General features: G+C 44.5%; 1 protein-coding gene across 2 annotated transcripts in view; it reads left to right on the top strand.

Annotated features, from left to right (window-relative positions):
- MTMR1 (myotubularin related protein 1) overlaps nucleotides 1-14,162 on the top strand; it is an 80,892-nt gene extending 66,730 nt beyond the window's left edge. For both annotated transcript variants that reach the window (XM_066581783.1, XM_066581781.1), the window contains one exon: nucleotides 13,323-14,162. In XM_066581783.1, the coding sequence (XP_066437880.1) occupies nucleotides 13,323-13,487 (165 nt within the window). In that variant the 3' untranslated portion in view covers nucleotides 13,488-14,162. The remainder of the gene's footprint in view (nucleotides 1-13,322) is intronic.
- Nucleotides 14,163-14,456: the final 294 nt, after the last annotated feature.

The raw sequence follows: 14,456 nt of genomic DNA, 5'->3' as shown, positions 1-14,456 counted from the left end.
CGGTAACAAGAGGGCATCCTCTACGTCTAGAAGAAAGCAGGTTTCATCACCAACACAGAAGGGGGTTCTTTACTGTAAGAGCAGTGAGACTGTGGAACTCTCTGCCTGAGGACGTGGTGATGGCAAAATCCATAGAGGCGTTTAAGAGGGGGCTAGATGCCTTCCTAGAGTGCTATGCTATTACAGGTTATAGACATTAGGTAACCAGCGGGGTTGTTTATCTCAAATGTTGACCCAGGGATTACTCTGGCTGCCATTATGGAGTCGGGAAGGACATTTTTCCACCATAGGAGCTAATTGGCTTGCTGGTTCTTTTTTGCCTTCCTCTGAACCAACAATGGGGAGGTTAAAACGGGCTGAACTAGATGGACATTGTCTTCATTCACCTTAACCTACTATGTTACTATGCATCGCTTGCATGTCTGTAAGATCCGGTTAATTACCCCTCATCTCTACTTCCTTTAGCTCGCTTTTTTTTTTCCTGGTCCATTGATTTCTTCTTTTTTAAGTTTATGTTTCTCAAACTTTTGGATCTACTTTTGGTGCAGAAATAATGGGATTTTTGTGTCTGTTTTTCTTTACGTTTATAAAGTTATTCCTTTTTTAAAGGGACTTGTCATCACATTTCAGTATAGTAAACCGAGCACAGCAATAGAACAGGGAAGTTCATCGGTTTTACAAAATCAGGTTGCTATTGGTGGTTGTTAAAGCATACTTGCAGAAATTGAACTTGTAAACTTCCTACACCACATACTAATTATGGAGACCAGTCCGGTAGGTGGGCTGGACCGTGTCTCCTGACTGTAGGATTTCTCATTGACCCACCCCTCTATGTTGCTGTGATGTGGATGATGTACTGGCCCTCATCCACTGAGCGGTGCATATCTCACGAGTCAGCATGATGCATGCGCAAAGGACTGCTCCGAATCGGCTCACAAAAGTGGGTAGATGATCTCCACAGGTCTGTAGCCCTTACAGAATCGGAGCTACAGCCCTTTGGAATTTGGGTCAGGAATACTGAATATACAGCTGTCACATGCTGCAGAGAAGATCTGTGATTCTCTGTATATCTTTGTCCCAGGGAGGGGTGACTTGGACTTTTCTTGATGTTATCACCCCCATCAATCAGAGAGCATATTTGTTCTCTGATTGTCACATATGTGGGTCTGTTTTTCTAGAAAAGGACTTGCCCTTGCTCATCTAATCTCTCCTCTACCCTTTTAACTGCCAGATGCTGCAGTTATTGTTGGCTATGGCACCTAAACAATTTTACAGAAAGTTTTAAAGTTTTTTTTTTCCCATTACACAATTAGGATGTGTTTTTTTCCCCCCCAAAATTTAATGTGACCGCTGGGGAGTTTAAGATGAGCAAAATAAAAAGTTCAGTTTTTGTGTAGCATTCTGAATGTGTGGGGCCCCGGAGAGATCAAAACCTCCACCAACCTCTCAGTAGTAAGACTAGCTTGGTGATAAAATGTCAACGATGTTATGCTCAATTTAAATCCTAGTACAAGGTGATTCAAAAAGAACGGTGCAGAAGTAAAGATGATTCATTCATACATGAATTGACATAGAACAGCTGGAATGGCATGAAAAGATAGTGACAGACAAACTAAAAGGTGCTCGGGCAGTAGCTGGATAATGTACAATTAAAATGTCACAAGTAGGAGATGATCGCTTACATTCGTTGGGGTAGGGGAATCCCCTCACTCCTATAGCTGCAGATCATATAGACAGAGGCTTTGGTGAATCAATAGGGTGCCATCAACGTGTTTTGGGGATCCTGTATAGTTGCCCACTTCCTCAGGAACGCCTTACAACACACCCTTAAGTGTTGATTTTTGGCTTTCGTGGTGCTTTCTGTTGGGGATATTTTATATTACATGAAAAGATCGGAGAACGATTCAAGTTTTAATTCACCTTACAAATATTCAATGCGGGCGCCATCTCCACTGCAGTGGAATCGATGATAGAGGATCAACTGGTACGTGTTTGGGCAGAAACGGGCTACTGACTTGACATCTGCTGTGTCAACAACCGCGTCAACATCAAACATCTGGAAGGTGCATTTAAAAGCCTGAAGAGTTCTTCTACAACTCCCGAAAAAGCCATAGGGGGTTACTGAGGGCCATGTTAGGACATCAGCAGGCGAGTGGTTCATAGAATGGTGCGAACTCCTTGTGTGCAATCTCTTATAAATGGACCCTTGGAGAAGATTGTGAATTAGTTTGTGTGCAGTTAGCCCACATTCCCACATCATCACTGTATTGCTTGCCAGTTTTTTCGTTCACCATGTCCCTATGCATAGAAAAGCATGGCAGACCAGTGAGATAGAAGAACTTCCTGCTCCGTGTATGCCACAAGGACACTCTTTGGGCATAGGCTCAGAGCATGGGGCTTTGGACAAATTGTAGTATACAACTGCATCAAGAATTTATCTTCAAGTGCCTAGAAATTGAGATGTTAACAGAGCCAGACTTTCTTCTGGTACACACACTCATGGGCCGATTTCATAGGAAGCCAATTAAAGCGCTTGTATGAGATTTGAAAAACATGACTAGTTTCTTCTTCTGAAAGCAGAGCCACTTTTGTCCATGGTCTTTGGTATCGCAGCTTAAAATGGTTTTCCGGGACTTGGATATTGATGACCTATCGACATCCGTATCAGATTGGTGAGGGTTCAACTCCTGGCACCATCAATGATCATCTGTTTGAAGAAGTCCCTGTGGTCTGGCCTCTTCATTGTGTACCAGACACAACGCCATATATGTCTTGGATGTGAAAGGTTAGTTTTGCCTTGTGGAGAGTAGTAGTAGTCTAAGGCCATACATGCGCTTCTGGGAAATTTTAATATGCAAATGGGAGATGGAACAATGCCTCTATAGAGCCACCTATTAGAAGGCAGCTTTCCTGCAAGTCAATTACTTTTTATGCTTAATATGTTTTTTTAAGACTTTTATACAATTTGCACATAAACAAAAGAAAAAATATAATCTGTAGCAGGTCTCGCAGGACCGCAGCAAGGGCTTAGGCCTCCTTCCCACGAACGGATTTCCGCCGCGTAATTCGCGGCGAAAATCCGCTGCGTTGCCCGCAGCTATTAGGTTCTATTGAACCTAATAGCTCCATGCTCACGATGCGTAATTCCACCGCGGAATTACGCACCGCGATTTCTCCCGTCCTCACCCGCAGCATGCTCTATTTTCTGCGGGTGAGGACGGGCTGTACGCACTGACGGCTTCCATTGCAGTCAATGGAAGCCGTCCATTCACGCTATCTCCCGCTGTAACCAGCGGGAGATAGCGTGAAAAAACGCTTTCCCGCCCACCGCCGAGCGTCATATGACGCCAAATGACGCGGTCCGGCCGCGTCACGTGACACGGCTGGTGACGCGAGAGCGGTGGGCGGTGACGAGCGGTGACGAGCGGTGACGCGGCGGTGGTGGGCGGGGAAGCGATTTCACGCTATCTCCCGCAGGTAAGTATAGGGGCTCTGGGGGGCGCCGTGACGGGCTTCACAGCGGAATATTACGCTGCGGAGCCCGTCACGCTCGTGGGAAGGAGGCCTTATGGGTTTTAGACCAGAGAAATATCGTACCTAATATTGCAACAATGGCCTCTCATATATATCCTTTCTGTACATCCTGTAAAAAGTGTATACACATAATGTAACCGGAATGGCGCCGGGCCCTCGGACCTGACCATTTCTTGTCCTCTCGAACAACTTTCAATCAACTGCAGCCACGAGGAGAAAGGAAAAAAAAAAGAGAGAGAAGAAATAAAAATATTTCGAATAAACAGAAAAAAGCGATCGCAAATCTAAGGTAGAAAGAAAAAAAGGGGGGATAAGGGAGGGGAGGAGGGATAGTTAGCAGGGAGGAGGGGAAACCCTCTAATACTAGCAAGTGCATAGCTGTGTGGAACCCCATTATGAATCTTCAAGGCATCGTCCCCAAACTCGGCCTCCCCGAGGACATCCTGAGCCCTATTCCTCTACCATCCTGTTATATTTTGAAGCTCGGATGAGTCCCAGAATGCATTCCACCGTTCCCAGGCACGTCCATTTGAGCATGCGGCCCCAGAGTCCCCATCAACCAACTCCTCCATGTACAATAATTGAGTCAGCTCCTGGACAAATTCCACAGTCGTGGGAGTGACACTACTCCGCCAATGACGTGGGATCACAGCCCTGGCCGCAGTGAGGAAATGGCGCAAAAGACCATTTTTAATCGTAGCGAAGAGGCCAGGAATGACCGAAAGCAGTGCCAGCTGCTGAGTGACCTCCACCGTGCCACCGGGCGCCCCTCTATATAGCTCGAAGACCTTTTGCCTGAAAGGTTGGATGAGTGGACATTCCTACCAAATATATAACATGGTGCCAAGCTCGGATCAACATCTCCAGCAAACGTTTGACACGAAAGGAAATATGCGAATGTCTGACTTTTTACTAGGCCCCGTAACAATGACTAGGAATAAGTAACACAACTAGTCAGTCTTCTCCAGAAGGGGAATCGTGTGCAGACAGCTGTTCTGGGTCTTCTGCTCCTCTTCTGTGTACAGTAGGTAAGTGGCTGGCTGGGTGAGAGGCTTATTATGTGGGTTGGGAAGTGTAGAGTTTCTCCTCCTGAAGATCCCCTGGTAGGTGTGAAGAGACTTAGTGTCACTGAAGAGGACCCCTTTAAAATATAACTTTTAATAGATAACGTTTAACCCTTTCCAATCCACTGTCTAAAGACATTCTGATTGAATCAAAAGTCACTTGGGGGGCAGATCCCTAAAAAAGGGGGGCAACAGATAGGAGTTCACTCACATTAGATAAACCAAAAATAGAAAAAAAGTAGAACATCATGGAAAACTAAAGGATAATGGATCCTAATGTTTGTTATCCAGTTCTTCATTCTAGTGAGGTTCGGTGCCGTAGATATTAGGTGTTGGCGACACTACTCTAGGCTACTGCAAGCATCTCTGAGTGTGGCGGATGTAACCATCTATTTGCATCAGCCTCACCATATATGTGTTTGTTCCTTTGTCCATTGTCACTGGTCTAAAGAAACCATATTTTAAACGTTGTCTATTAAGTTATATTTTAAAGGGGTCCTCTTCAGTGACCCTGTTTATAACCCATTGGGACTTCCTCTGCCCCTGTGACTTTGGAAGAGACTTATAAGGCCATGCAGCTAGATGTACATGGTTATCTCTTTTTTCTGGAGAAGACTCTGGCTTTGGCTCATATTCACAGTCATTGTTATAGGGCTTGTTAAAAGGTCTTACATTGACTTGTAGGAATGCTGCCTTCTAATAGGTGGCGCTATAGAGTCATTGTTCCATCCCCATTTGCATAGTACATTTCTGAGTGACAGTACCTAGTATTACAGCCCATTCACTTGAAAAGGATGGAGTTGCATAAAGGCCATTTTGACCAATGAACGTGACCTCACTGGCAAAGGAAGAGACCTCTGTGTTCACCAAAGTCCGGTGAGCACTTCCAACAGCCAATTGGTGGTGCCAGGAGTCGGCCCTCCACCAATCTGATAACCTATCCTAATGACAAGTCATCCATATTTAACCCTTTCCAATCCACTGTCTGACGTCTGAAGACATTATGATTTAAGTCTGCACAGCTCCGATGTTGGAAGACATCCGTCGGGGTACTCTTACTGTATATTGCCAACCTCTCTGCTGTCGGAGTCTATCCAACGTGTCACCTCATGCAGTACTGGCTTTAGCCAGCATATAGCGCTGTTGTATGACGGCAGAAAAAGAGTAAGCCCCCTAGGAAAACCAGGATACAAATTGGACTGGAAAGGGTTAAAGAGTACCTGCACTTTCACCTTCGGAGCGCTTCTGCTTTCAGACGTTTTCAGTTCCTCCTAGCAACTGAAGACGGCCCCCATATAGCACCATATAGGCCTGCCTTCACCTGCCGGAAGGAGCTGAAAACTGCCGATGGAGCAGGAGCATCCAAAGGGGAAAGTGCAGGTACTCCTTTAAGTCCAGACCAAGTTTCTTTAAATCCATTAACTTGAGTGATGCCGTTTCTGGAAGAAAGCGGCCATGTTTTTCTAATCCTGTAGAACTCTTGCAATTTGTATGTTTTTGGAGTGTGGAAATTTTTGTGAATTTCATGAAAGAATGCTTTAGGAAGAACTCGAAGACAGAAACTCAGGGCTGAAAAGCAACATTACCTAAAAGGCACCATGCTGCTCGGGTAACGAGGAGTTGGCGCTGATGTACTAGATATAGGAGTAGGTAAACTCACTAACTTGTCAATCGTAACTGGGGATTCACTTGCTATAGAAACTTCCGGGGATAATGGCCTCATTATTTATGGCCTTTTTTTTGTAACCTGAAAGCTCATTGTAACTCGAATTATAAAGTACAGAAGCAATAGTCGAGCAGCCTGACATGACGGCAGACGCGCCATACGATAAGTATAATATTGTGACTAACCTACATAATACGGATAATTACAGTTCAGCTCTATTGTTTAGGTAGAAGTTATTAAAAAGTACATGGATCTCACAAAGACTTGGCATGGCGGCTCTGTGGATCACTGCAGTGCAATGCTAATTGTCTCCACTGAAAAACATCACATTGCTGCTTCTCTAATGGCTAAATAACGCCTTTCACTGCAAGTACATTTAATTGTCGGGCCTTTCTTCTTTAAACCGCATCAGATAGCATTCTGTTTCATGATGAAGAGGAACCAGGGAGAAAACGAAGCCGTAGGAAAAAATGGGAGTCTTGAAGCAAATGTGTTTTTTTGCAGATAAATGGGAAAAAATGATGGCTTGATTTGCCGGAGATCACACAGTGGCATTAAAACACATTTGCTTTTCTATCGAGGCTCCCCGTTGCAACAGAAGATAAAAAAAAAAACAGACTCATTCAGCAAGAACAAATAGATTCATCACTTAGTTTTCAAGGTAATGCGTGTCCTTGAGTGAATAACATTCAGTACATTATAGATCCAGACGAGACTTTGTAAATAGGAATGGCCTTTGTGCAGAAGACCCTGTAGAACCTACTACCCCCAGCCTCGAGTCTATGCATCAATCGCTTTATGCAAGCTCCTAGATTTTTTTCGTGTTTTATACAAAGCTGTCCCTTCATCTACTTCGTCTCATAAACCTGCTAAAAAGACAGTTTATTTACCACTTTTGTATAGTGAGTGTTGTGTCACTTAGGTGTTCTTTAATTAGTAATATATATATATATATATATATATATATATATATATATATATATATATATATATATATATATATATATATATATATAGATAGAAGATTTCCATTTTTTTTCTTCTTGTAGCTCCCCCTTGGGGTATTCAGGTTTCCTAGCAACCAGTACGGGTGACAACTAGAGATGAGCGAGCACGCTCGGTAAAGGCAGATACTAGAGCGAGCATCACTCTTCTTGAGTATCTGCCTACTCGTTCGTGCAAATGCGGGAGGGGGGGGGTGGAGGGGGCGGGGAGAGTGAGAGATTCTCCTCTCCCCTCCCCCGGTTCTGACCTCTGATACTTCCTCCCAGCATCTGCGCTGCATGTACAGGAAGTGCAGTAACGCAGACGCCAGGAGGAAGTGTCAGAGGTTAAAGCCTGTAATACTCAGCGGCACCTGGACTTGAGCTACACAGGTAAGGCAATGTATTTCGTGATGGGGTTGTTGCCCCACCTGGAGGTACTGGGGGCAGCTTATTACTACTGGGGGCACAATTACTATAACTAACTACTAACCACTAACAGGGGTCATGGTTTTTATTGTGGCCACTGCAGCTATCTAAATTCACTTCGAAACCCTCCACTTCTTTAGATCACCAGGGAAGTTTTAATATCTTCTGGTGCATCTTATAGTAATCCAGTACCATTCTGGGTAAGATGACCGAAACCGTCTTGATGTTTACATTTCTTTCTGTTTTCTGTTCCTCTATGCTGTGCTAGCCATCCCATGATGTATTAGTACATCATCACATCACCAGCTCGATCCAGTACCATTTCTGCCTGCTGGGAGGACACTAATTATTATTACCCTAATTATATTTACCTAAATAAGCTGAAGACCATACAGTCAAGAGCTTGAACGCTTATCTCCTTCATTATAACTATGTGACAGGAGCCTCTAATAATTCACAGTAACTGTGATGAGTTTATGTCCCCCCTGTGAAGAGCCTGTGTGGAACAGTCCATGTACTATCCTCATACAGGAGGTTCTGGTGACTGAAATATGGACTCTTGAACATTACAGAGGGACAAGTAAATCTCAGGTGGTCCGAATAAGATCACATGACCCACAGGAGGAAAAAGACCACAGGAATTTTCAGATAGAAAAGCATAACTAATCAAGGTAATACTCGTTGTCTTACCGATGTAACACCGCTAACGCATCTCGTGTGAGCAGGCTACTACATTATTCAGTCTTGACTTAGCGGCGCTATGCTATTTGCATAGCACAGCCGCTGTTTAAAGTGAATGGCAGCGTCCGCGTGGCTTACAGGGCCTGGCGGTCTGCGCTGGTGATGTGGTGTGCCATGCTTCAAGGATGGTGATGCTACATTTCTATATACTGGGGGGGCTTGATATACAGTGAATGAAAAGAAAACAATTACCAGAGTGGCCCTTCGATGTCTTTCAGCCCAGCTGTCGAAAAGCTTTTACACAGATGGTCCATTGCGGCTCAGGGGCGCCATGGTAGTAGTATGGCGGCATGGTCAGAATTCTTGGGATTGTAAAATGTTTACTACAAGACCAGTTTCGCACAAGTGCATTTATGTGTCTGTAATACGAATAAGCGTCCTGGCCTGAAGTGTGTATTTGGACTCGAACTTAGAACTTCATAGGAATCTATGATCAGGATACTCGCGGTCAGGCCGGACACTCATCCCTATTACGGGCGTGTAAATATGCCGGAATACGCTTGTGTGAAACTGGCCTTAGAGAAAGATTGCGGTCGTGTGAGTCATGGTAATAGCACAGTGCTCCTGGGACCAGCTCCAACTTAAAGAGCTTGTCTGACTAGGGCCGCCTACAGATGGCTGCGTCAGATCCCGACCCAAGCCCCTGCAGGGACCAGTACAGCGCTCACCCGCGGCTCTGGCCTTGTGATGTGACGGCTGCCGGCGGCCGTGGAGGGACATTTCTGCGAGACCCGCACAGAAATAGAGCATGCCGCGATTTGTTTTCCGCATGTGATTACTCGCGGACAAATCGCGGCCGTCTGCCTAGGATTGCGTTTTTTAATGCAATCTTATGGCAGCTTCCACCGGCGTAATTCTGCGGGAAATCCCACCGCAGAATTTCCGGCCATGTGCAGGGGGCCTAAAGGTGCATTTACACAGACAGATGGTCGCTCAAAACTTGTCAGAAGCTGACAGTTTTGAGCAATCATTTTGCATTAGGTACTACTGTGCTAAATCAGCCCTTTAGTACTTCATTTACATGTATTTAGAGAACAGCATGTGGTCTGTTCTCTAAATACATCGCTATTGTTCTCCAGTGGCTGTTATCAGCGCTGCCCGCGGAGAACTCAGCATTCAGTCCGTCTTATTAGGGACGAGGATTTCATGCAGACCTGAACTCGGCGATGGATGAAAAGTGCACGATGGGCACACATTTACACACGATTATCGCTCAAAAAATAGCTTTTGAGTGAATTTTGAGCGATAATCATTGCATGTAAAAGGGCCTTAACACTGTCCCTGTCATTATGCCCTGTTAGGACATTCAACACATTAATTGCCATGTGAGTTGTATTCAACTCACGCTAGTTTTGAGCCCATGGCCTTGTGAAGCGCCTATAACTCGCACGTCTTTACCTTGGGAGCTACGTGAGCCGCTAATAAGTCACACACAAAAACCAAAAAAATAACAAATTTCGCTTTAAATGAAAGAATCGTTTTGCTTTCAGAGTTGTTTTTTTGTTCTATTTTTGTAATAAAATCCGGTGATGCGAAGGAAATCTTTTTCTTCTTTCTCTTGTGGCAGCCGGTGTGCTGAACATCATATGAGCCCTTATTCACCAGAAACCGAAAATACTGCTTTACATCTTATGGTGACGTCTGCTTACAACATGATCTGCCATTACACACTGTAGATCGTAGTCTTTGGGTATGTGGAGCATGTGGACAATACGGCTAGCAGGGGTTGGGGATTTAACGATTTTTGGTTAGTCTAGTAGGATTATAGTATACACCTTGTGTTATATAGATGTTGGGACGAAGTTATTCATCCATTTGCACCACTTTTGGGTTGTAAAGAGCCCCCACATATTATGGTGCACACCTCACTTACACAGTAACTTACAACTTTACTCCCCTTTCAACACTTTTAAAAAAGTTGTGGGGTTACCTACGAGAGGGTGGCATCAAGTTCATGGCAGACTTATGAATGTAAATGACCAAAAATGCAACAAATTGTAACGCAGCTCTACATCTGCTGGTTGTAGGCGTAGAGTTCATTTTCTGTCTTTAGGACGGTCCAAGATGCACCAAATTTGGAACGAAGCGTGAACCCCTTAATAAAGTTGACGCATTGCACTACATTGTGTGTTGGGCCAGCTTCACACGGGCAGATTCCAGTTGCAGAATACGCCATCTGAATCCTCACGGAGAATCCACGGTGAAACACGGGCATTGAAAAGCATGTTAAATATTACATATGGGCCATGGGTACCCACGTCATGGCGGGAAATACAAACCGTAAGGGAAACAAACTGTATTGCACATGACCGAGGGCGAGGCGCCGCAGTCATACACCATGCAGAAAATTCAGGTATGCGGGGGCGCCGGCCGGGCTCACAGCCAGAATCCCCTATGGGCCTCCCACCTGCGTAATCCGGTCCGCCCGTGTAAAGCCAGCCTGCTCTTGCACATACATGTTCCCATGTTGATGGATGCCACATGTACATATCCCAGGCTGGAGACCTCGTGCCTGTTGGGCTTTGCAGCCACTCCGGTAACTGCCGATGTAGTCTGATCAGCAGGCGGCGGGCGTCTGTACAGCTGCATCTGACTGGCGCTTTAATTTAGAGATCTTTTATATTTCCCAGTAAAACCTGAAGCTTCTAAAAAGCAAATGAAAGCCTGGCAGGTTTTATATTGAAGGGATAATGTGTGTTTTTGTTAGCATCATGTTTAACCAAAATGGTTTGTTTTCACACGTATATTAGTGGCAGTCGTAAAGCTCTGACTGTAAAGATGCAGATTATCTTAAATTGTAATTGCGTTGGTGATTCATATGAATAGTTGAGGGATGTATACAGTATATCCTGCGTCATACAAATCAGTGGACGTTCTCCATTGTGGCCTACGAGCGGTACACCTGTAATCGGTGCTCTCCGATGCCGTAATGCTCGAATATAGAGAAGCCTTACCGCGTGATTATTTCATCGGTCTTAAAGCTCCTATGCTTGTAAATAGTGGGTTTGCAGTAGTAAGAAAGCTTCTCATTTGCATCCTTATTGCCAAGGAGGACAACAAAGGGCGCGTTCACATCTATATTGGGGGTTTCCTTTTTTTTTTTTTTCTCCTTTTTTTTGGAATAGAGAGAGAATTAAAACTGAAATAAATGTTTCCATTTTTTTCTCCTTTTTTGATTTCAGTGGGCTTTTAATGCTTTTAATGTGCTTCCATTCCATTACTGTAGGTCTCCATTTTGTACTACAGATTGCGCTATTTGTTGCGTCAAAAAAAACTAACGAACAAAAGTAAACTGAAAGCTTTTTTTTTTTTTTTTTTTTTGTAGAGCCATTGAAATCAATGGGGGAAAAACATATTTATTTCAGTTTTGTTTTTCTGACCTAAAACAGACCAATAGAAAGTCCTAACACAAATGTGAACAATCCGTAAGGCGTCATGCTTCACCATATACAGGAGGGCAGTGAGCATATCCTGTACACATTTTACATTGGGTGTAGAGGCGGAGGTCAAAGGCGTTTCAGCGTTTTTCAATGCTGTGCGTTGCCCATTGAAATCAATGGGCAGAGTTTTCAGCACTGCTAAAAGCGTGGCACAACTTGGTGCCGTGTTTTTGAAATCGCTGAACGCCCTTACTACACTACCTGAAAAAAAAGCAATACTAACCTACCAGGTGCCATCCGGTTTCCTCCCGCTGCTTTCCACAGTTCTGGGCAGGCTTGCTTGCAGTTGTCAGCGCCGACAGAGCATCTCTTGCTGGTAATGGGTATTGAAAACACCGCCTCCAGCAAGAGATTGCTCTGATTGGTTCTTGAGCACTGGCTCAGCTAATCAGAGCCAACACTCGGTGAACCAATCACAGATCCGTGCACTGGGTAGTGGGCTTTGATTTGCTTGCTTTTAAGCAGATGGCACACACATGCTTATCTTAAGGATAGTCACCCCATCAGAGCACACAAGTACTGTATACTGACACAGCTGCTGCAGAACCACAGTGATTGTCATGAATATTTGCACCGATGCATGCAGCGCTTTTTCTTCCGTCTGAAAGACAGGCTGCTGAGCGGAAGCCGAACATACCCCATTATAGTCAATGGAATCCGTTCGGCCACAGGGATTCCCCTTTCCTGCTCCCAAAACGGAGCAGGAAAGTGGAACCCCATCTGCTGATGTGAAACCATCCCTATCCTCTCCAAGCTAAGGCTCCACAGAAAATCAGTGCATGAGCATGGTTATGTGGCAGTGCAGCCCACCAGCTGTCAATTATTATGGCTGTATTCTAGGAGGCACTGGCAGAGGTGGAAGTCATGGTTAACAATGCAATTAGAAACGGCCAAGTCTAATGCAGATATTCTGAGATTACTTTAAAGGGTTTTGTCATTAAAAATAAAATTCTATACTCCCCTATTTCTCCCTTGTCAGTCTACTTACCGCATCTTCTCCTCACTGATCATCTCCTGCAGTCCTGGGGGTCACCTCACCTCCAGCTGGCTGATTCCTCTGCTGCTTGTGATGTTACCTACATTAACAGGCAGTCTCCTTCCTGCCTGGCAATGTACCCTACGCCACTAGTTCACAGCCTAGCAGGGAGTGCCGAGCTATTGCAGAGACTGTGCATGCCCGCTGTCTCTGCAATAGACCAGCATTGCTTCCTAGCCATCACAGGAACGTGGCCTTCACTGACCTGTAGGAGGAGGACATGCAGGCTTCATAACAAGCTGGCTGGCTTGTGGTGAGCTGACCCAGGGCACTGGAGAAGGTCAAAGAGGAGAAGATGCCATAAGTAGTCTGCCTGTGGAGGAATAGCTGAGTATAGAATTTTTTATTTATTTTTTTAAAATGTCAAAACCCCTTTAATGACCATTTTCCTCTGTTTGCGAATATTAACAGTCCAAGTTTTCCTCTTAGATGCCAATTCATCAGAACCTTAAGGACCTCTTGGCTATTCGAGCAGAGCTACAGAAGAAAGTGGAAGAACTTCATCGAGAAGCAACAACCAGATCCGTGTCATCTTCATCGGACCGAGGATCTTCCCCTTCACATTCCGCAACTCCTGTACACACTGCTGTCTGAGAGGCAAAGCGTGGAGCCGTGGACTGGCAATCTGCCAGGTGCCCTCTACCATCTGCTGTTGTGAGAAGATCACATTGGGCACCGAGGCACCAGTGCAATTTTTTTTTTTCATTTTTTTTTTTTTTTTTTTCAATATAAACATTTCACCTGCTACAGACGTGTCAAAAGCAAACGCCACCAGGATTGAATGCTGGAAGCCATTCCTTTTCTTTCCCTTCCCCTGATATGCAGGATCTGTAAATCTGATCCTACCATTGAATATTGTTTACACTTCTCCGGTTCCCCAGTGCCGTATACTGTACACAGGTGTCACTTGTTATTATGTTTATAGTAGTCCTTCCCAAATTTTACATTCTTTTATTTTATATTGTGTTTTTCGTTTGTAGAACATGAAGCTGACGTAACTTTGTAGCCAGTTATTGCAGTAGAGGACATTTCACGTGAGGCTCGTATCATGTTGTCTCTATGAAGGGATCAGGCCTGGAGGGGACGGTATTCTTAGATATCGTATGAACTGACAATGTAATGTAAATTCCATATTGCACCTATTTAATGCTGTGTAAAGCTTACCGAACAATGAATGGAAGTAACCACATGTAAGTTATCCTGTTGCACCGAAGTATGTATTTGTATAGTGTTTTTACCTCTGAAAATATAAATTTTTATTTCACCATTGCCAAGCTTTACTTGTCCTGCAAATGTTAATGGCAACTACCCTATAAACGAGGGGTTAAGTGTCCAAAATGGTGGATTCACATTGTGAGAAGTGGTTTTGGTAAGTACTGTAGACAACAATGATCCTTTGACATAAGGTTTATGTCCTATTTGCAATCCAATTTTGAATTCAGGGTTTCCTAGGGGGTTTTCTCTTTCTGCCATTATACAATGGCGCCATCTGCTGGCTAGAGCCAGTACTGCGGTATGGGACATGCTAGAGAGGTCCCCGACAGAGTGGCCAGTAATATACAA

The sequence above is a fragment of the Eleutherodactylus coqui genome, chromosome 10 (genome assembly GCF_035609145.1).
Source record: "Eleutherodactylus coqui strain aEleCoq1 chromosome 10, aEleCoq1.hap1, whole genome shotgun sequence".
Classification (NCBI taxonomy): Eukaryota; Metazoa; Chordata; class Amphibia; order Anura; family Eleutherodactylidae; genus Eleutherodactylus; species Eleutherodactylus coqui.
Note: the sequence above shows the minus strand (reverse complement) of the source record. Positions and strands in the feature narration are given on the sequence as shown.